Raw genomic sequence first — 21,381 nt, 5'->3', positions numbered from 1 at the left:
ACTTGACACTTGAGAGCTCAGTTATGCTAGCGATTGCTATCGCTGATGTTAAGAGCTTGTCTCTCATACTCTTACAGCCAGATACATAGCTAGGATGTCACATTCTCCCTTTTTATGGTGATTGTAATTTTGTTGTATTTTGTTACATGTTGTTATTTATTATCATTTACCATGAGCTAGACCCGGCTCACTATCGACTACCATGGGCTTAAACCCGGCTTAATTATTAATCATCGACGGCCATGGGCTAGACCCGCCTGCGATCGAATGCTATGGGCTGAATACGTCTTTTTATCCTTATATATATTCATATCGACGGCCATGCATGGGCTACAGCCCGGCTCACAAAAGATTACTTGAAATATTGTTATTCATATAATTTCAAATCAAAATATCACTAAATAAACGTCCTACCGAGCTTTATTATCCTCAAATTATTATTCGGTCGGATTCCCTCTTTTAGCGAACGGTTTGGATAACCACTCTATCCCAGTCCCGTCTCCAGTGATGCCAACTGTTTTCCAGAAAAGTCTGGAAGATTTTGATAAAATGTCTGGAAAAGTCTGAATGGCTAACTTTATAGGTGACGAACTTTTTTTTTTTTGGTCACCCGATCGCAATATTGTAGTAGTCTAGGGATCAATACTCATAACTTGAAAATAATCAATGTCTGAGTCTATGTAAACGAAAGCTTGAGCAACCGAAAGCTTAGACCCATTCAGCTGTTACTTCTGTATTCTGTTTCACAGTAAATTCAGTCTTGCCGTTATGAGCTATTGGATTTCAATAGTGTTTTTTTTTATTAAAATGTTGAGCTTATAGAAATTTCTTAACAAATCTGGAAAATTTATGAAAAGTCTGGACCAGACAACATGAGGTCTGTATTTCTGGATGTCACATAAAAATCTGGAAGTTTCCAGAAAAAATCTGGAAGGTTGGCAACGCTGCCCGTCCCTCCCACGTGGAAGGAGCACCGGCACTTGTGAGCTCAGTTATTCTAGCGATTGCTATCGTTGATGTTAAGCGTTAAGGTTCCGAAACTCGTTCGTTTCCCCTAATCTTGCATCAAGATATTTCGCCAGCGAAACAAAAATGTGAATTATGATCGTTAGGGCGGCAATTGATGTAATGTTCATCGGATTTCAAAATGAAATCAAGAAACATACTTAATTGGTGCCTGAATTACTTTAAAATACAAAAAAAGTCGAGAACTTATATTATTTCGAAATGCAGTTTTTAAGCGCAGATCGACTTTCTAGTATTATTTTTCATAAATCCGATAGATTTTCATATAGATATGGAATAATTAAGAATTTGCTTATTAAGATAATTTTAACTCGTTGGAATTCACATGGTAAGCTGTTGAATTTAAAAAGGGTATTTTTAATTCTTCAGTAACTTTATCTTCTATAGATTTGGAGATGGTTTAAATGTATCGTAAAACAATTCTATAAAGACTCAGCCGCATAACAAAAAGAAATACAATAAATGTTTTCTCAAAATAAAAATTGAGAATTTGAAATCAAAATTGTGATAAAAACAATTTAGCTTTGATTGTTTACCAAAGTTTTCAAATTAAAATTTATGGACAATATTACCCAGGTAACCACCAAGCATTTGAAACAGCACGGAAGTAGCACTATATACGCATATACGGCAGATGGATTAAAGCTACTTAGCATTAGATAAGCATTTATGTAGCCCTGAATGATGGAGTAAATGCAAAGAATCACTTACAATGACGTCTTCTGCCATATCAAAAGACAATCTTAAAAGGGGTGTGTCCACATACACCTTTTTCATTTTTCCATTCTCGCGAGTCTTATAGGTCTGATAATGTCCATCGTAGATTTTACTACGGAATCCGGCATCTGTTCGCTTAGGTGCACTCTCTATTGGATAAGTGTTTACATTTAAATGGAATGGGTATAAATCAGGTACGTTGGTATATAAGTTGTTTTGTTTGATTATACCTAGACATTATGATACGATTATGAATGAACAACCAACTGAACACCTAGGTAGAATTCAGCAAACTGTTCAAGTTAAACATCATAATGAAAACATTTGGGTAAAATAAAGACACATATTATTATTCGCCCAACAATCCGTTTTACAAAACCCTCTACGGTTTACGGTACCTACAAACCAGAAATAAGCATCTTCAATAAATCAGCATTATATCTGCATTTCCACTGCTTCTTGCAGTCTGTTAGCATTTAATATGCGTAGCTGTATTTAATCAGCATCCGAAATGCGATTTTAAATATTTTTCATTGCATTATTCAAGCATTGAAATCGCTGTTTTATGGCTATTGTGCATTCAAAAAGCTTTTTACTGACTAAAAGCTTTTAAATAGAATATCACATGCTAATTTAAAACAACTATGCATTTCAAATGCTTATATACTACAACAAGCAGCGGAAATGCAGATATAATGCTGATTTACTGCTTATACTAATGCTTGGTGGTTACCTGGGTACAATCACAATCAATACCTAGAAACAGAAGCTCATACAAGGCTTCAGAATGGCAAATAGAATTTTGATTTCTAATTTAAAATACTTACAAGTATGAAACTCAAAATCAGAATGCTGAATACGAATTCCCAAAAACATCTTTAGATTCAGAAATAATTAAATTCAAAATGAAAGAAAATGAAAATAAAGTTTGGAGATCGTATCGAATATTGTTTCGAGTTGTAACACGAATTGGAATCAAATATGAATGAAAAGACTAAAAAAATACAAAAATGTTACAACAATGGGAATAAAAAACATTAGAGCGCGATTTAATTTTTTTTTTTGCATACCTTTAGATTTAACGAATGATTTTCCATCTTTCAAGAATATTCCTAATCAATCAACATTTCGCTTTAAAAGCCTCGGTGTAGAAATATTGTTTTTACTTTACCAAGCTATTATTTTTTTGTTTTTTGTCTCAAACTCAACAATGAACTGGTATAGTCTCAAACTAATGATGCCAAATGTTTAGGTTCAAATATTTGAAGTTGACTAGGGGAAGATGGGGTTACTTGATCCCCTTTTCTTATTTTCATCATACGTTTTTGGAAAAATTTAGAAACTCGCCGTTTTTTTACATTTTCTGACAGCGTGTAATTTCAAGTTTATATGCTCCAAAACTTGAAACGATACATGAACTCGAAGATAAACTAAAAAACTTTTTCGTGAAACTAAAAAAATTGAGATATTTTTTAAGTTACAGGAGACTTGATCCTTAATACAGGGTGCCCTGACCTTAGTCAAAAAATCAAGTAAAATCTGAAGATAAATGGTCAGTTAACTATGTTTTGCCATATTAGTTCTCATTTCGCAGTTTGTAAGTATCAGACAAAGAGAATTTTATAAGTTTGTCTTCTACCCTAAAGTCATTGCATACTTTAGGGTGCAATTTTCTGGTTTCTAGATAAATTCATTGTTTTTAGTTTTTTTACAGATAGCTACTTGATAAACATTAGTCATTGGACAAATATTAGTAATTTCATGATAACCAATGATCAATATCCATTCAGAAGAAAAATATATCATTTTGGACTCTAGAGTTCAATTATACCGAAACATACATTTCGGAAAACTTCTTCTTAAAAAAAATTTAAAGTTTCCCATTGCTTTGAAAATATGGCAATATGAAGTTCATATTATAATCTAACGATGGACAAATCGGAATTTATATTTTAATTATTATTTTTTATGTGAGAAACATTTTAAAGTGATAAAAAAGATCTTCAAATCACGTTTTATTGAATTTTTCAAACATATTTCAGTAGTTCGAAAAATAAATTTTAAAAATTTGTTGAAATAACAGCATTGTTGTTTTGTTCTATGTCGCACATTTTTCTAGAACATTTGATATTTGAAAGACATTCCTGTTTTGAGATATAGCGAAGGAATCAAGTATCCCCAGGGATCAAGTATCCTTACCCTCCCCTATAGATTTTGAGTTTAAAGTTTTTCGTGGCATTTTTGCCTAACTTCGAATATTATACCCACTTTTATCTTTAGAAGTCATTCTGTGGGCTCTTTCCTTTCAAACAATATAAAAAATAAAAAACAAATTTCTCATTTTTAAAATATCATATTTTAACCAAAGGGATTACAACGGAATAGACACAATGGTTAATCTGAAAATCACGTTGATGCAAAACAACACTAAGGGTTGATTCTGACTGATTTGGGAGTTTATAAAAATTTGTGCATATTTTTGTAAAAAAAACTGTAAAATGTATCAGACATTGAAAGTAAAGGTTTTGATTAAATGATGATTTTCTCGATGATACATAGATTTTCTCTTTAATTTCCATACAGTTCTACTAAAATACAGGAATTTGACCAAATTTAAAAAAAAACATATAAATTAGAATTTCAAATATTTTCAAAAACAGAATGCTTTGCAGTCTTCAACATGGATGATAGAAAAATTAAAATCTTTAGTATCAATAAATATAAAACGCTCTTCTGTGGTGTCAGAAATGAAAAAGTTATATAGATAAATTTGTTAAAATATATATTTTTTTCAACTAGTTTTTTGGTTTTAATGATTATGCTTATGATATATACACAACCACTTCTTGTCAGCATTCCGGTGAAAAGTAAAGTAATTTTTATAGACAAAACACCTAATAGACGACTTACGAATAAAATTTGCAACAATGACATTTTTATTTGTTTGTTTTAATTGGCTAGAAATATATGTAAGTTGAGAGTTCCTCTATGAATTTTTCATCATTTTCATACTCGTTCGAAATGAGCTTATCTTCGATTCATTATAACGAGAGCCCCGACACACTTCCGTTTCGTTAGCGGGTGGCTTAAGCGCCACTTCCTTACGGATGACCACCCACCTAGTCTTGGTTTGCCCAGCTGAATGAGACTCGGACGTGAGTTCCTTTTTTGGTTCCCTATTTTGGGAAAGAAGCAGAAGGGTCTCTGAAAAAGGATCCGAACTTCGGCTTCGAATTCGAATCCGCCCCGAAATCGAGAACAGCCCGCAAAATCACGGAAAGGGGGATCATTCGTTGTTCGCTAAAAAGTTGAACTAGAGAAGTCTGAAAACTAACGGACGAATTCCCACCCTCTTAACTTGCTCAGGAATGGGAAAAGACCGTGATTGGATTCGCAGCCAATCACCGCAGTAAAGAAAGCAAACGCAACAACGAATAACATGTGGCCCCTTCCCAATGCCCCAATTATGTCATCATCCCTCTAGTGTTTCCAGTCCAAAATACCTAAGGCGATTTAGTTAGGTACATTTATTGGATCCTTTTTATTTCTGCCTCTACTCTCGCGTTAGTTGTACAATTTTGTGTGTCTGTTTCGAGTTTCAATGCTAATGCTGGTGGAGACGCTTGGTGTCTCGTTCGATGTACGATGTGCTCGATCATAAGATTTTCCCCATACAAATGATTTGCATTTTCCTCGCGGGGGTGGAAATGGGCTACTTTTCCGGCTCGCCAATCCAAAACAATTCGATTGCACGTCCAAAAAATGTCATAGGACGAAATTTGTAAATTGCAACTCAAGCGGCTATAGTTGAAGTGACGGACACGTTTTTTTTTGGTGCTGATAAATCATAAAAAATTAAAATCAAGTTTTGAAGAAGAATCAGTTTATTTTTCTATTTGGATTGTCCCCCGGATTTTGCGGAAAGCAGGAGCGTCTGGAAAAGCTGAGGTCACCGAATTCAAATGATGCCCACCAGATCAAAACGACTCTTCGAGAGACAACAAATTAACCGTAACTTTCAGGACCAAGGGATCCGGAATCGAAAAATACGGATGAGTATCGTTTTCTTTAGTGGGGAAGAGGGGGATAATTGCTAAAACAATTTCTACTAGCTGGTGATCGATACTTAGATATTTTTTATAACTTTGGAGGGATAAAATTAAAAGAAAACTAACCTGAATCTTATTTCAAAGGTAAGGTAACAGATTTCTATTATTTTCAAATATTTAGTAAATTTTCTATTTGTCGTTTCAAAATTTTTAGATTACCTTTCAGTTTTATCAGAACATAACACATTTCATTAATATTGGGTATATTTTTCCTTTTTTGATTTTTTTTTTTCTATGAGACCGGTATGAAAAACGGAAGGTACCACCACGCTTCAAATTAGAGTAGAGGTTCCGGATGATATGAAATTGTGATACAAAAGAAGTGAAGAAATTTCAAAGAACCGGAAGTGGCAATTCAAAGGAACCAGAATACTTAATCATAGAAGATTTATAATTCACTGCAGCATCGCTCCCATCATTTCAAGTTATTCATGAACTCAGCTGGTACAAAATATTGGTGCGCCCTTTCCATTTTTATTTGTGTAACTGTGTTATTTTGAAACATTTTTTCGTTCATCAATCCTATTTGCCAAGTAGGATTTCCTTTAAACATAAATAACCCTTCCCTTACCTATCTGAAACAGCATCTTTATATGTAGGGTCGTATGAGTTCTCTGCACCTGAAAAGTTTATTTTGCTGTTTCAGACCATCCCTACATGATTACATTGACTTGACACGGTGTGCATTACGGTACCATATTAATCCTCAATAACAACACTTGAAATGAATATTGAATCCAGGTATTCATTTTGGCATCTTGTGTTGGGCTTGATAATTAGTTGTACCTTGTGTATCAGCCAATTCAAGATGTGTGTAGTCACCCAATGCTATGCTATGCTATGCTATGCAACTCAAGCGGCTATAGTTGCATGCCGTTCAGAATAATGTCATGTACATAACAATTGCTAATCAACAAAGTTGGCCATGGGTGAGTACTCACGTTTGCTGCTTATTTAGATGGGGGTTTTGGAGAAATCTATCCCCTCATTTTTGACTTCTCGGCGGTCTGATGCTGTCGCAACCTCCTAGTGCTGTGCTGGTGCAGGGCGAACGGCTGATGGAATGTCCATGCAGGTAACTATGGCTGAACGCGTGGTTGGACCTAATGTGATCCCACGCGTTCAGTAAAACTTTTTGCTAAGTTCTCCCGGCTTCCACTGCTGGTTGAAGAATTTCCAAACTCAAAATTGCTGTCGCGTGTTGAAGAGCTGATGACGAATTCAAATTAAGGTTTTTTCGCTTCGATTGATTGAACTTCGCTGACCAATTACCCTACGTGGCGTGCGCACTCTGGATATGACGTGTCGATTCCGGCGGGCTTCCTTGTCGTCTCGGCAGGGTTTTCAGCTTGGCTCGGTGAGATGAACGTGTGCGACGGGCTCTTTGAGGAGGTTGTAGTGGACGCCTCAAGTCTGTCGCAATGATAGTGGGTGGTTCTTATGTGTGACAATGCTATGCAATGCATAGAGATGACTCTCTAAACCATACTTTCTGTATGTATGTATGTAGATAATCCACCATGGGTGCACGGATTCACCGCAGTTTCGCCAACGCATGCGCTAAATTGCATTCTTTAGATTATAAGTTCAGCCAATCTTCAATGCAAATTACCACATACCCGACACCATGGCTTCGTGTGAACTGTCATGTAATGAATGTATTTCGTGTTTGTGTATGTCTTATTTGTAGAACGAGCAAACAGTTTCGCAACCGTATAAAATTCATAACATTCTCAGTGTTATGAATCTTCGACAGGTATTCCGCATGCGTGTAGATACCTGCCCAGCTGGCAACTGATTGAACGTTCTTATATAATATAATCAATAAATGAAATTGTTATACAACAGAATAATCTCACCTTTATACCCAACTTACCTCAAGACACACTAAGCTTACCTTTAGCTGTAACCGACCTTAATCAGTATCATAACCATATTTATTGCCAGCTGATCTAAAATAAACAATTTTTAAAGTATAAAAAAAATTGCGATGCAAAATATTTGAGACAAAATATCGAAAATGATATGTTCATTTTAAGTACAAAAAAACTAAAAGGTTTATATAGTGATGTGAACATATGATATGAGTATAAAATAAGTATGAAAATGAATGATTTCTATATTTTATACATGTAATTTATCTGAATAATATGATATTATTCATTCAACCATCATATAATATTAAACAAAACAATATGAATCAATATAAAATAATATAATAGGAAATCAAATAATAAAATGTCTTATGGAATAGTATGATACCATGTAAAATAATATGAAGTTATGAAATACAATACCTACTTAATTAAATAGAATATATTGCAAACATGCTATAATGATTATATGTTTTTTCCGTCTCTACAACTAAAGAAGTTCAAGGGTAAATTGTTATTTTCATTGGTTGGATACGATCAATGCCAATGATTAGAAATAAATAAAAGAAGTAAAGCAAATACTAAATTTATGTGATGAATACACTTAAACTATATTTAAATTCAAGAAATTTCTGCACTGAAAAAGGCGATGATTTACTCGGTGAGAACTGAAATCTGTGATTCACATTAAAAAATATGGTGCTTTTTGATAAGAAATGTCAAATGAATGAATGTATGTATAAAATAATCTAACATAATAATTTTTTACAAGATAGCAAAATACTATTTTTCAAACATGCTGGAAAATTTGTAAATTATCAATCAAAATTTGTTGGATTGAAAACATGTAAAAAAAAAACCAGAAAGAATTCATTTGAAAAATGATTTAAAAACTGTGATACAACAAACTATATAGAATGAAGAATAACAATATAAGAAATATTTTGTATGAATTAAAAATATTTAACTGCTGCTTTTCCAATGCTGGAATTTCAAATGAATTTATTTTATTTGTACAAAATAATAAACTACAATACCATTTGATGCTGAAATTGAAATTTGTTAGTAACAAGGATTCTGAAATAAATTCGATGATCTTAACTAAAAAATGACTTAAAATCTTGACTTGAATTCTAATAAATTGATTTCAAACATCCTGTTTATGTATGAGCAAGGAAGAATGACCTAAATGGGTTAAATTTCTACCAAAAGGAAAATAACGCTGTGTGGGAACCGGTGATCTTAAAAAAAAAAAAATTATAATATATTTGAATCAAGTAAGTATCATATACTAGTTAAAATAAATGATCAACATATAATAAAAAGCAGCAGAGCTAGAATTCTATTTTCACACTTGGATCTGAAATCAACAATAACTATCTCAAGCAGCGCATTTTAACACGATGTAAGTAAAGATTTTTAACATGTTGTTGACAAAATGTGTCCATATATCTAATCTAAACTTCCTCTGGTCGTTTTTTTCTGAAATTTGCAACATAAATTATCAATTAAAATTTTGGGATATGTATTAAAATATAATTTTGATGATTGGTTTCTACTTAAAATAATTGAACGTTGCACAAATGTTTCGTGATTCCTGCTTCAACATTTTTTTTATTTCTGAAGAAGCTGAAAATTATTATTTGGAATAACACGTAAGAGAGTTATCGATGACCCTAAAATAAGTTATAAATGAAAAACCACATTATAAAAAACGATTAACAAAAAACAAAAAAAAAACATTAAGAAAATATTAATGATCAAAATAAAGTTACGACCATATTTTTACTAAATTTAAAATAAATCAATATCAGCTTGGTGATGATTTGGTTTAGTTGCAAGAAATCAATAGAAGATTTGCGATTATAATGCGAGTGTTTATTTAAAATACCAAGAAATGGGAAGTCCTAATGATATTAAATACACATAAAATTATTAAATAGATATTAATGAAACAAATTATAAGTTATAAAAAATCCAACTGATAAACAGCAGACCACTTTTAAGTTGGTATGACATTTAACTATCAAGATAAATGCCATCATCGTTCATCCGTTTTCCTAAAGTTAAATTAAAGTACATACCAACTTATTTACGAAAAATCAACGCATGCTTCGATTACTTTTAATTCCAGCATACATAGCATAGTATGCTTCTTGAATGAATTTTACATGCAAAGTTCATTCGAAGCGGACGATCCCGCGCTGCCCGCCGCGAAACCGTTCCCTCGTTTACTTAACATAGGCTTTATGTTGAACGTATCTGTATCTCTTGCAAAATTTTTATAAAAACTTTTTCAAAACAGCTGGAGAATAGAAATAAGACTGAAAAAATAGTGATGTTGTAAATTGCATCTGCTGATGTTTCTGGCTGTTTTTTTTCGCACTGGCGGGTGGTATCTTATAGTGAACTTGTTTGAACGTGTCACCAAGACCGCGTCTAGTATAATTATAAGCATTATCAAAAACAAGAATGAAGCAAAATAGAAGAGGAAAGAACTAAAAATATACATAAAAAAAAGAACGGGCTCATCGGCTTTTTCTAGCTTCTCGTCCAATCATCAATGATAGTCATTGATTGATTTACTCAATTTTCACACCAACACTACGTTTGTACCAGCGAAGCCAGCTCCGTTGCTGCTTTCTCTCGCCGACCACACACACCATCACAACTTTTCGTTTAACAATAAAAAAAAGCACCAACCCAACCCCTTATAATTTCACATACAATCTACGTTCCGACCGAACTCCCACGAGAGAATCGTTGAAGTATGTTTTCTTGAAATTAGCTTTAATGCACTTATATCCTTTAGGCTCATCGGGCCTCATATGATTCCAAACAAATAAAAAATCCATTTTTTCCAAGAATTACTTGAATTGTCATGACGTTACTGATTCCATGAAGCTATAAAATGAAAAATTTGATTAACTTGGGAAAATGATGAATGAAATGAGAAAACTCTAATACTCTTAAAGGCTTATATAAGTTCTGAAAATGAGAAAACTAGCAAAAAAAAAAATATGTCTTTAATCTAATTTATGGTCTCTATGTTATATGTTTCCAATTTCAGAAAAAAGCACAAAATGTGACCAAAGGGGAAGCTGAAAGTAAAATTTACTTATGTTTATTTAAAGCGAAAACTAATAAGTTTACGTTTTGAATGTTTAGTATGATAACAAAAATATGACGATTTCATTCTAAACAAAGGATGTTAAACTTTCGCTCGGATCAGCTCAACCTACAGTTCTAAAACGGAAATGAATAACATATTACTAAAAACTTCTTCATAACTTCCGTTTTCGCTTAATTTAACGATGCTGAAACAGAAATGCAATTAATGAAATCCCTAAAATATGATTTTAATGAAATACTTAAATCCTGAAAGGAAAAAAAAGGGAGTAAATTGCATAAGTTTCAATCTTGATAGATCTAAAAAGATTAACAGTTTAAAAGATTTATCCATTCCTATCGTTTTCAATCGAAAGCAAAAGGAAACAGTGGGAAGTCTTTGTGTGCGTCACACAGGCGCCAGAATGTCATCAGCATGAATGATTATGACGAATACATACTGAGAATGAAAGGTATGAGAAAGAGAGGCAGAAAATACATTGGAAACGCCGCGCCACACATGATACTTTTCCTTGCTGCTTTCCGCTTGCTGTGATGGAATTGATTGACACCTTTCATCGAAAAATTTGATCGTTAATTTTAAAATGTTCACCAAAATTACTTCAGTAAAGTATTATGAATATTAAAGTGTCACAAACACATTATCATGATGGTAATAAATGAATGATTATTTGAACCTTGTTACCTGGGATTGTTATCCAATCTAGAAAAAATGATTAAATAAGTATAATAAATATGTATGATCAAATCTGGGTTCAAAATCTTAAATGTTTAATTCAAAATCAATTATAAAAATATTCGTAAAACGAATATTATGAAGTGATCTCACTAAGTCTCCTTCGGCGCCACTGCTTGAAGGTTTGAAAGCTTTGGAGCGCATGCTAGTCGAGAAAATGAAAGCTTCCAACTCTTTCATGCATTCTCCTCAAACCCGTTATTTTGCTAGCTCGTATCAACACGCTCACAACAACTTCGAACTCTCTTCGCCACCAACACAGTGAAGCACTAGGAAACATTGAATGACGTAACCCAACCCGTAAACTATTCATTCATATGTATAACATTCTTATATTGTATAAGTAGTACTAACACCCGCGCACACATTTCTGTGCATCCCGTCTGGCTTGATGTGCATGTTTTTCCTCGCGTCTTTCCACTCTTCTAGATTTCTCATTCGTTAACCCATACACTTGCACTTATTAAGAATAAAGTTGCGCCAGCTGCCAGCTGCGTCTTCGAATTTTTAACGCCATTTTTCATAATTTGCTTTTGACGATGCACACCTTGCCAATATCCCCGTTAAATTCTTAGATTGCACAAAACACTACTCTCTAACACAGATTCGAATAAGTTTGGAATATCCCTCTTCCCTTGTCTGCACGGATCAGAATGATGGATTTAAACTTCATTTCTTGTATCGCACATAGGTATAGAACAAATTCCCCAAATTAGTTATCCCGACGCCATTTTTTCACAATGCCACCAGAACATATTTCTTCTTCAATTTCACACTCTTTCACTAAAACATAATTCGTGGATGATCACTTTAGCCACGCCGATACTCCAGACCGGACATTTTATTTGATTTAATTTCGCTTTCGGAGCTCTCCCACAACCAACCGAACGCGACCGAAGCAGAAGGCGAACTCTCGACTCTCTAAACCATACTTTCTACTCCAAAAATGTGTCGGGTGATCGAATACATCTAGAGGCGCGCTAATGATGATCGAGTTAATGATTATTTCAGGGTGGTACCTTGCAGGCTGATTTATCCTCTCGTTGAGTTGAATTAAATCTTCTAATTTTCTTTTTAATTAAATGATTTGATTTGTGTTGATTTATTATTAATTAATTTTATTATTAACGTTTCATTTTATTCAATTCCACCAATTACTCTAACTTGATTTCAATGTTTTTCTTTTGTTGGTATACTAGTAAATAATGGTCCGTTACATCATTAACCCTTCGTTTCATAAAGTAACAAATCTGCAACAATTAATGTATGGAAAAATGGAAAAATCGTATTTTATTTTAATTTCTTTTCTTAATGTACACATCATTTCCAACTGTTTAAAATAATTTTTGAGGAAAAATAAAAAATCATGAAACGAAGGGTTAAAGTGAATTTTTGAATGATAAGTTATATTCAATTTAAATCATTTCAGCGAATTATGAAATTAAAAATAGAATTGTTAGGACTAGGATTTGTCGATCTTGGATCGATCTTTCAACTCAGATTTTCAATTTTTGGAATGATTCTTTGGCATGAAAAAATGAAATGCTTTAAATTACACATCTATTGATATATCATTATCATCATTACATTAAGTTTTATAGACAATTTACCAAAAAAGTGGGTCTTTGACAGAACTGAAAATGGTAAGTGGAAAGAAATCGAATAGTTAGAAAAAAATGTGAGCTAGAGTTTTCGTGTTGTTTTTGTTTTTAATTCAAGTGCATTTTCTCAGTTGAAATTATCAAGTAAGTTCAATCGTCTTAATTATGCTTTCTATCAAAATCAAGTCTTGCAATGAAAAGTGTATCAAGAAAATTGGAATTGAAATTTATTTAAAGGTAAAGAAAAACAGAAAAAAAAACAAATTGATTCCAATAATTTCTTATCTTGATTGATAGGCAATGGATTAAAAAAAATTACTTTTCTATGCTATAAATACATGTCGTTTTCCAATTTTTTACTTGATTAAAAATAATCAATAATTTAATTTTATTTACCTTTTAAAACTTGCTTTTAGAAGGGTTTACTAAAACCGGTGTTAAACCCAAGTTAATATTTATTTTAACTTACTTTTTGCGCAGAATGTTTCAAAATATTTATATCTAATAATCCATACTTAGGCAACTATTTGACAAGCAGTTGGCGAAAGCTTTATCTAAGAAAACCTTAAAATGAGAGAACTGGATATAAATTTATTTTTTGAAAAATTACACAAGGCATAAAAATTCTGAGGACCAAGAATTCAAGAACCAATAAATATTAATTTGGGAGCCATTTTCTTTTTCTAACAGCCCTAGGTTTTGAGCTATTTTCTAAAAATAGGTGAAAATTCAGTTTAAATGTTTGTGCACTTTTCTGGCAAAAAATAGAGCATAACGAATGTTTTAAAAATTATTATTTGAATTCTCTGATCAACTTTCCCGGAGACCGCGAATAAAGTTAATTTCTGAGAAAAAAGTTATAGATGCTATATTTTTATTTATTTTTCCAAATTCTACAAAACCCGAACATTGGACGAAATTTCAAAGAAATTTTAAGACTAATGGAATCTTTGATAGTTTTCAAAGCGAAAAGTCTAATTGTTTTGAAGTCTTCTACAAATTTGTTAAATAAGTAAAAATAATTAATATAATATACTTAATCACTTTATTAAGTGATGTGAAAAATAGTTATAATGGTCAAATATATAATTTTTTTTAAAAAACCTAGAATATCTAGGCAAAATCTGAATCGTTTATTGAATGGGAAATGAAAAAGAAAAATTTAAAATCAGTTTTCGTTGTTAATTCAGGTTTGTGTCATTAGCTATGAATGATTGATTTTAATTCAACATGGAACAATTTTATATTTCCACCGGTCAACCAAAACTAGAGGTGATTAAGAAAAACTGACAAATCACTGAAATTCAGAACGTCAAAATCTTTTAAAATCAGATAGCAATTTAAACATATTCACCAAAATTGCTGTTCTTTTTAATATTTTTTTTAATAACAAATGGTTTTATTGAGGCATTTTACTTATAAAGTTTTTATGTGCCGGAAAAAAAAATGCTGCTCTCTAGAGTTATCATTTTGGTCGCGTCAGAAACCATTGGTTCACGTGTATTTCGAAATAAAATTTTAACTTTCCATCACCCGGGTTTATCCTTTTGAAAGATAGAAAAGCAGACAAATTAAAGGCTGGTTTCGGAAAACGACAACAAATCGACAAATAGGTTAAATGCTTGTAAATAATCAAAAAAGGGCTTAAATTTAGTTTTTTAGCCCATTTGGAAATACATTTTTTGGAGAAAAATATGAAAAAAAATTGTTTCCTTAACGATGAAATTATTCGTAGAACTAAAAGTGGTATGTAATCATAATACTAAACTTTTGTGACTTTCAGCAAGAAAAATTGGTTTAAATAGGTTTAACATTAGATAAGTAAGTAGTTACAACGTTGAAAGAAAGATATGAAAGTAAGACTTCCAGTAGAAGTCGTACGCTTCTGAAACGTCTATTAGAAAATTGATCACTCCAATGAAAATTTGACTGCAATTTGTTTGGAAAACATTCTCATGGAGTAGAAATTTTTGAATATTCAAGGGTATATCGACTAGGAAAAGTTCAAAACTTTTGTGAAGTTCAAGCGCTTTCGTATATTTTTTGACGGGTTTATCGCGCATGGGGAGTGGGGGATGATCTTTCCGATTCCACCCCCCTCCCAACTTCATTAGACCGCGCATGTTCAAGGGTTGCCCTAGAGTTCTACAATCAAAGTAGAGTTTTGCAGAGTTTGTAATCGTAATAAAAAAAAGATCAATATTATGGGGTTAGAGCTATATGGAAGCTTTTGAAAGATTATATATAGCTAAAGGCGGTTTTGTCTAAGAAGGATCTGTTTTTGAAATGTTGGAAGATAATAGGTATCAAGGACTTTGAGAGAATCGTTTTACAGATTATTACATTATCATACGAAAACCCAATAAAACAAAACTCATTTCATAAAATAACTTTATTTCGCTTTCGATCGTCGTAGATGTTTGTTTTAATTCTTAGGTTTCTTTGAAGGTAACTGTACCATCTATCGATTACCAGAAGCATAATCTTCGTCTATTTGGATAAACGCTTAATTTTTTTTCTTATTGATGGATCATTTGTCTTTCATCTTGAAAGGCTCTTCCTAAAACTAAGGTCGCTTTTGACTTAACTGATTGCTACAACTACTATAACGTTTGTTAATAAATAGACATACTCGTGGTAAACTGGATCGTTCGATAAACTTCGCCTAACTTCGGTTAACGTCTCGTCGTCGTCAATTATTCAATAGGCGCTTGCTTTTAAAATCTAACTTATGCACATTCGTTCCCGGCCGGGCTTTGGAATTTCCAAATGATTTATAATAAGGAGTATATCTTACAATGCCACGTCTCGATACTTCCGGAAGTCATCCGACTCAGCGCCCAGTGACTGGCGACTGTTGTTAGCGCTGTTCAGATATCCGGTGTTGTATCCGTACCCGTACCCTCCCGCTGGATGATGATTGTGATGGTGATGATGATGCGGATGATGGGGACTTCCAAAGTATCCTCCGCCAGGACCAGCACCCGCACCAGCTGCCGGGGGGAAATTGTTGTGGTACATTTGATAAATCTGGTACGGATGCATGTGATGATAGTGAAAGTAAGACGGTGGGTAGGCACTGTAGGCCGGATTATAGGCGATCACGTTCCACGGATTGAGCGTGTAGTTCTTCAGCAGATTGTTCCCGTAACGGTACTGAGCAAAATCGTTCTTTTTGTATGGCAGTGGAGACTCGGAAAGGGTTATGTTTCCTAAATTCTCCAACGAAACACAATTTCTACCGAGAATTTTGTTGGGTTTCGTTGATTCGATTGTATAGTAGATCGGGTCATTGGTGGCCGAAGTTGGATCGGTGTTCATTTCAATTACACTGCTGTTATCCTTCTTGTCACCATCGGTAAATTTGTTGTTCAGTTTATTTTTCAAATTGTTATTTAGCACACTATCCGTTTCGTCCAGTCCTTTCTCTTTGCCCAACTTCTTCTCATTAGTACTCATAAACTTTGGTGGAAAAATGAACCTCAAATCCAGCAACGATTGGGTTTTCTTGTGTTCCGCGGCCATCGCCGGAGGCGGAGGTCCAATGTACTGCGAAGGATTTAACCCGAAGATACTGGCATTGAACTCACTCTGGGATCCGTACATATTATTGTATGCCGTATATTGCTGAACGATATCCACCGAATTGTTCTCATGTGGGACATAGCCTGGATTGTCGATTCCGGTTGAAGGTCTTCTGCTGGCCTGACTCCGTTTGCTGGCTCGCAGTGAGTTCAGTCCATTTGGAGCAGTCCCGTTTGGAGCATTGAATGGTGTAGTTGGAGTTGGTGTGGTCAGTTGAAGCCGCGATGCGAGGGATTCGAGCTGACTGAGGACTTTCTTCTCCTGGCGCCATCTAAAACGATATTTTTCGTTTATTAAACGATACGACAACAAGTAATTAAGAAATATTTCACCTTAGAGCCGTTGGAATAACGCAGAGGAGGGCCAGGCAGTTGACTATTAAACGTACTAAGTAACCTATTAATTCCGTTAGTCCGTGAGCTGATTGCAGGCCCTGAAATAAAATTAAATTGAAAAAAAACTTTTTAATGAGAAAATCTAAAATAAAATAAGGTAAACTGTTTGAGAACGAAAGATTGTGGGATTTGAGTTTTGAAAAAGTATTTCATGGACTACAAAAAACAGTGTTCCATAAAATAAATGAGTAATTGCCATAATCCGTTAGCCGGTGTTAACCATCTGTTAGCCATCTGTTAACCCATGGTAGAAAGTACTTCCTGCCGATTGATTTTCGTGATTTTCGTGAATTCTAAAACAGCTAAACGTCCTCGTTTAAAAGCGTGAGCATTCAAAAAATTATAGTCCACTTCGTCGAAAATGACGACCTTAAGATAAAATGATCATAACGGTGAAGGAAGCGGTGCCGAATTTGGGTGATGGTTTTCCACTAGTGCAAGTGGGATGCAGCTAAAATTTCACCCAACTTTTGACATATCTTACGGGATTTTCTTTAGGAGAGATAGAATAACTTTTCGTTTCCATCGCCCATAGTCCTTAAAAACGGTACTAAAAAGTTTCTGATTTTTAGTACCCTAGCCTTTGATAGATGAATCCTTATCCTGAAAAACCTTATAACGTATTGAGAGTGTAACATCTCATCACTATCCAGAATCCTCTGGTAAATTAAACAATTTGTACCGAGTCAATACTCTAAATACCACTAAATAAAATGTGTGACGTGCAAACCCTTGTATTTGCTTTCGATAATTTGTAACCAGCAACGAATAGAAAATCAGCTTCACTATCGAAGAACGATTCCTCAATACTCGCCAATAACGTCACCGTCAACGCAGTATTTCAACAAAAATTTGAAGTTCATGTAGAATTTCCTTTATTGGACCTAGTAAATACAATACTTTGTATAACAGATGAAGCCATCATTTTCCCCGGGGCCCCTATGAATCAATATTTCCATATGCTGTCCCAGAGAATACATAATATTTTAATAACACAAAGGAACTGGTAATGAGTTCAGTAGGGGAAAGTGTTCCTAAATGCGTTGCGATTGACGAAATGGCTGATAGATCAACATATCTAATCAGTGCGGTTTGAGGGTAATCCGTTTTTGACACATGACATGAAAAACATTTAATGTTTTACAAAATTAAAAAAAATTATAAATTCAAACAAGTTTTCGTTAGGTTTGTTGAAATATGAATGAATGAACTTTAATACTCGTGCGTACAAAGTTAATTGTTTTTCTTTTTACTTCATCTAGACATCAGAAATCCTACAAATTGAAACTTATAGAACAGTTTTAAATGATAATATATTGGAATAAGAGACAAGTTTTGAACTCCCATATCGGGCAGCTAAAATGCCACTATGAAGAAAAAAGACATAAGCCATATACATTTTTTACTTTTTTTTTCATTGAAATATTAAATCTACGCTCTAATTACAATCTTAAAGAGAAAATAGAAGAGCTAAATACTGATCCGATAAAAATATGATATAAACTAAATATTATTATGAAATATTGTCATATGGCATCCTTGACTATAGTTGGTTTATGCAGCTTTGACGCATGCTCAACATCAATTTCCACCATTTTGAATTTAATTTTACGAAAATATTACTAGTGGAACTAAAATAGGATATTTCGGGGGAGTATGCACCTGCTAAGGAAAATGACCGAGTATGCGGAATACAAAAGCTGAACACCCGAATACATTGCAACATGTGCTTCGTATTTTTATCTTCTACTCATATTCTGTCAAAAAATTACTTTTTATAGTAAAAACTTTGAAAAAATTCGATTATTTTCAAAGGCCTTTAAAAGCAACCTTTGAAATCATTGGATGTTAAACGCCCCTGTGCAGGCAAATGATGCTCCAAAACATTGGATCAAAACGACTCAAAATAAACAGAATATTCACTGTGAAAATAAATTAATTCTGTGAAAAAAGTGAAAAAATATGTTTTTCCTAGCTTATCCACACATAAAAACATTTCACAGATTGTTAACGTTTCTCAATGAAAAAATGATTTTTTTTTTTAATTTTTTGGCTTTATTTCTAACTGTGTCGATTTCATCCAAATTTTTCTGCTGCTTTTGGCGACAAATTTTGTGAACCGATTCGATTTTCAGTGCACTTTTTTTACTCAAACCCGATCGAAAGTTATAATTATTATGCATCCTAATGATAATTTAGGACTAAGCTAAGAAGAAGATCGATATATCATTCCGATAATCAGTCTGTATTCATGGAAAACTGCACTCCAAAACTAAGAATAAAACACGTGATTTTGTTTACATCTTACCGAACAGCACATTGAGAGTAGTGCGATTTGTCCAAAAATTGATGGGGGCATAGTGTTGGAAGAAGCCACGAAAAAAAGCGGGATGAAAACGAAAAAAGCGGGACATTAAATAAATTATTTAAAAAAAACTTAATTCTACAGCCAAACTTATACTTACTGTACCGTTCATAATTGTATAGAAATTGGAAATAAGCGCGCTGCCACTTCGATTTTGAACTTCCATAACTTTTTACTCAGAGGATATTTTTTGATAGAATTATCTGCGCAAGTATGATCAACTATCACAATATTATAAATTTATGTGACCTGAGATAAAATAATTCTACGAAAATCGGACTTTTTGGACTTTTACCATTCAAACTTCATTATTTCAGAAACAACGCTACACATTTTATTGAAATGTTACAGTTTGATTACTGAGTGAAGTTTGATCAATGGGATCAAAAGTTACGCAAGGTACAATATTTCAGGCATGAACCAAAAAATAAAATTTCAATAAAATTTTGGACGATTCATGAGAACAACATCTTTTCCATCCACAAATCAGTCAAAAACTTCCTGACACAAGCAAGAAAGAAAAGAAAAAAAAATGAATGACCCATTTGTGATTTGAAATCAGAATTTCACGATATTTGATAGTTTTTGATTGAAAAAGATTTACAGGCCATATGCACCGATTTTTCCACAATTCTCGAGGATTAACACGTTATTTGAATGAAAATATTTCAAGTCGTTAATGTAACAGAGGACTTGATACCGTGTAAAACAACTTTTGTGTAATTTGTATAAAAAAAATTGTTTTGTAATTTGTTTAATAATTTAAAAAATTAAGAAAATTTCCATCTTAATATACTTTGGACAATTGAGTCGAAAAAGTGGTGTATTTATAACATAAGGCAATTTAATTACAATTCCAGCGAAAAAATTAATCTCTATAACTCCATAATCCATAATTATTTGGAAGCAACTTAAACAATATTTTAGACACGAATGCCATAATGCTGGTAAAGTGTCAAAAATAAAACCTAAAAAAAAAAAATTAAACAGAACGCTCAACTGAGAAAAGACGTATTTAAACATTTTCTGTGTTAAAGCAATGCAAATTGAGAATCAAATTGATTTTTAACCAGTGTAAGCCAGTGAACTTTGTAAAAGTTTTCCAAGAAGAAAAAAGCGGGACATTTTGAGGGAAAATTTTCAAGTCAATCGAAGCAAAACTGTAGAAATTATAGGCCTTTATCTCCTCTTTTCTAATACTGCAAGAGAGAACGAGAGAGAGCAGAAACTTCAAACGCGTTTTTCTTGAAAGCACATTTTTAAAGTCAGGGGACATCGTCATTTGAAAACTACTTCACCGATTCTTTTCAAATTTGGAACATATTTTCTACATATAAAATACCAAACCCCAACGATTTTCTTTTTTTTAACTTTGGGGAGATTTTACTGATAAAAAATGGCGGATTTTTCCGTGAAAAATCGTAGTTTTTACTTCAAACAGCCACAAAAATTTCATAAAAAAAAGTTTTAAAGTTAAATAAAATCGTTGGGGTCCAGAAAAACATCTATTTAAAATATTTTGCTCTGATTTTTTTACTTCAGATGATTCTGTGCTGAGATACAGTGTCCACCGCGAATCTTGTTTTCTAAAAGGCATCCTCGGAAGTGCTCCGTCACCGGCTCATTTTTCAATATTTTTCTACGAAAAAATTACTAAATGTTCTTTTATCAATGTTTTGTATAATGCAAAAAATTTGAATACATTTGTTTGAACAATAGCTCTAAAAAAATCGTGAAAATGGTGTTTTTAGACCCGTTAGACCCTACTCCCCCCTTAAAGGCTCATCCTAAACCTTACCCAACTATTGATGATATCACAAAGCTTATTGTTTTAACTAGACACT

General features: G+C 33.1%; 1 protein-coding gene across 2 annotated transcripts in view; it reads right to left on the bottom strand.

Moving 5' to 3' along the window:
* Positions 1 to 15,569: 15,569 nt before the first annotated feature.
* LOC129746593 (uncharacterized) overlaps positions 15,570 to 21,381 on the bottom strand; it is a 134,256-nt gene continuing 128,444 nt past the window's right edge. For both annotated transcript variants that reach the window (XM_055740331.1, XM_055740330.1), the window contains exons 5-6: positions 17,110 to 17,210; positions 15,570 to 17,048 (exon numbers count right to left, since the gene is read on the bottom strand). In XM_055740331.1, the coding sequence (XP_055596306.1) occupies positions 15,986 to 17,048; positions 17,110 to 17,210 (1,164 nt within the window). In that variant the 3' untranslated portion in view covers positions 15,570 to 15,985. The remainder of the gene's footprint in view (positions 17,049 to 17,109; positions 17,211 to 21,381) is intronic.

Source organism: Uranotaenia lowii, chromosome 2 (assembly GCF_029784155.1).
Source record: "Uranotaenia lowii strain MFRU-FL chromosome 2, ASM2978415v1, whole genome shotgun sequence".
NCBI lineage: Eukaryota > Metazoa > Arthropoda > Insecta > Diptera > Culicidae > Uranotaenia > Uranotaenia lowii.
This window is presented reverse-complemented; position numbering and strand designations above follow the sequence as displayed.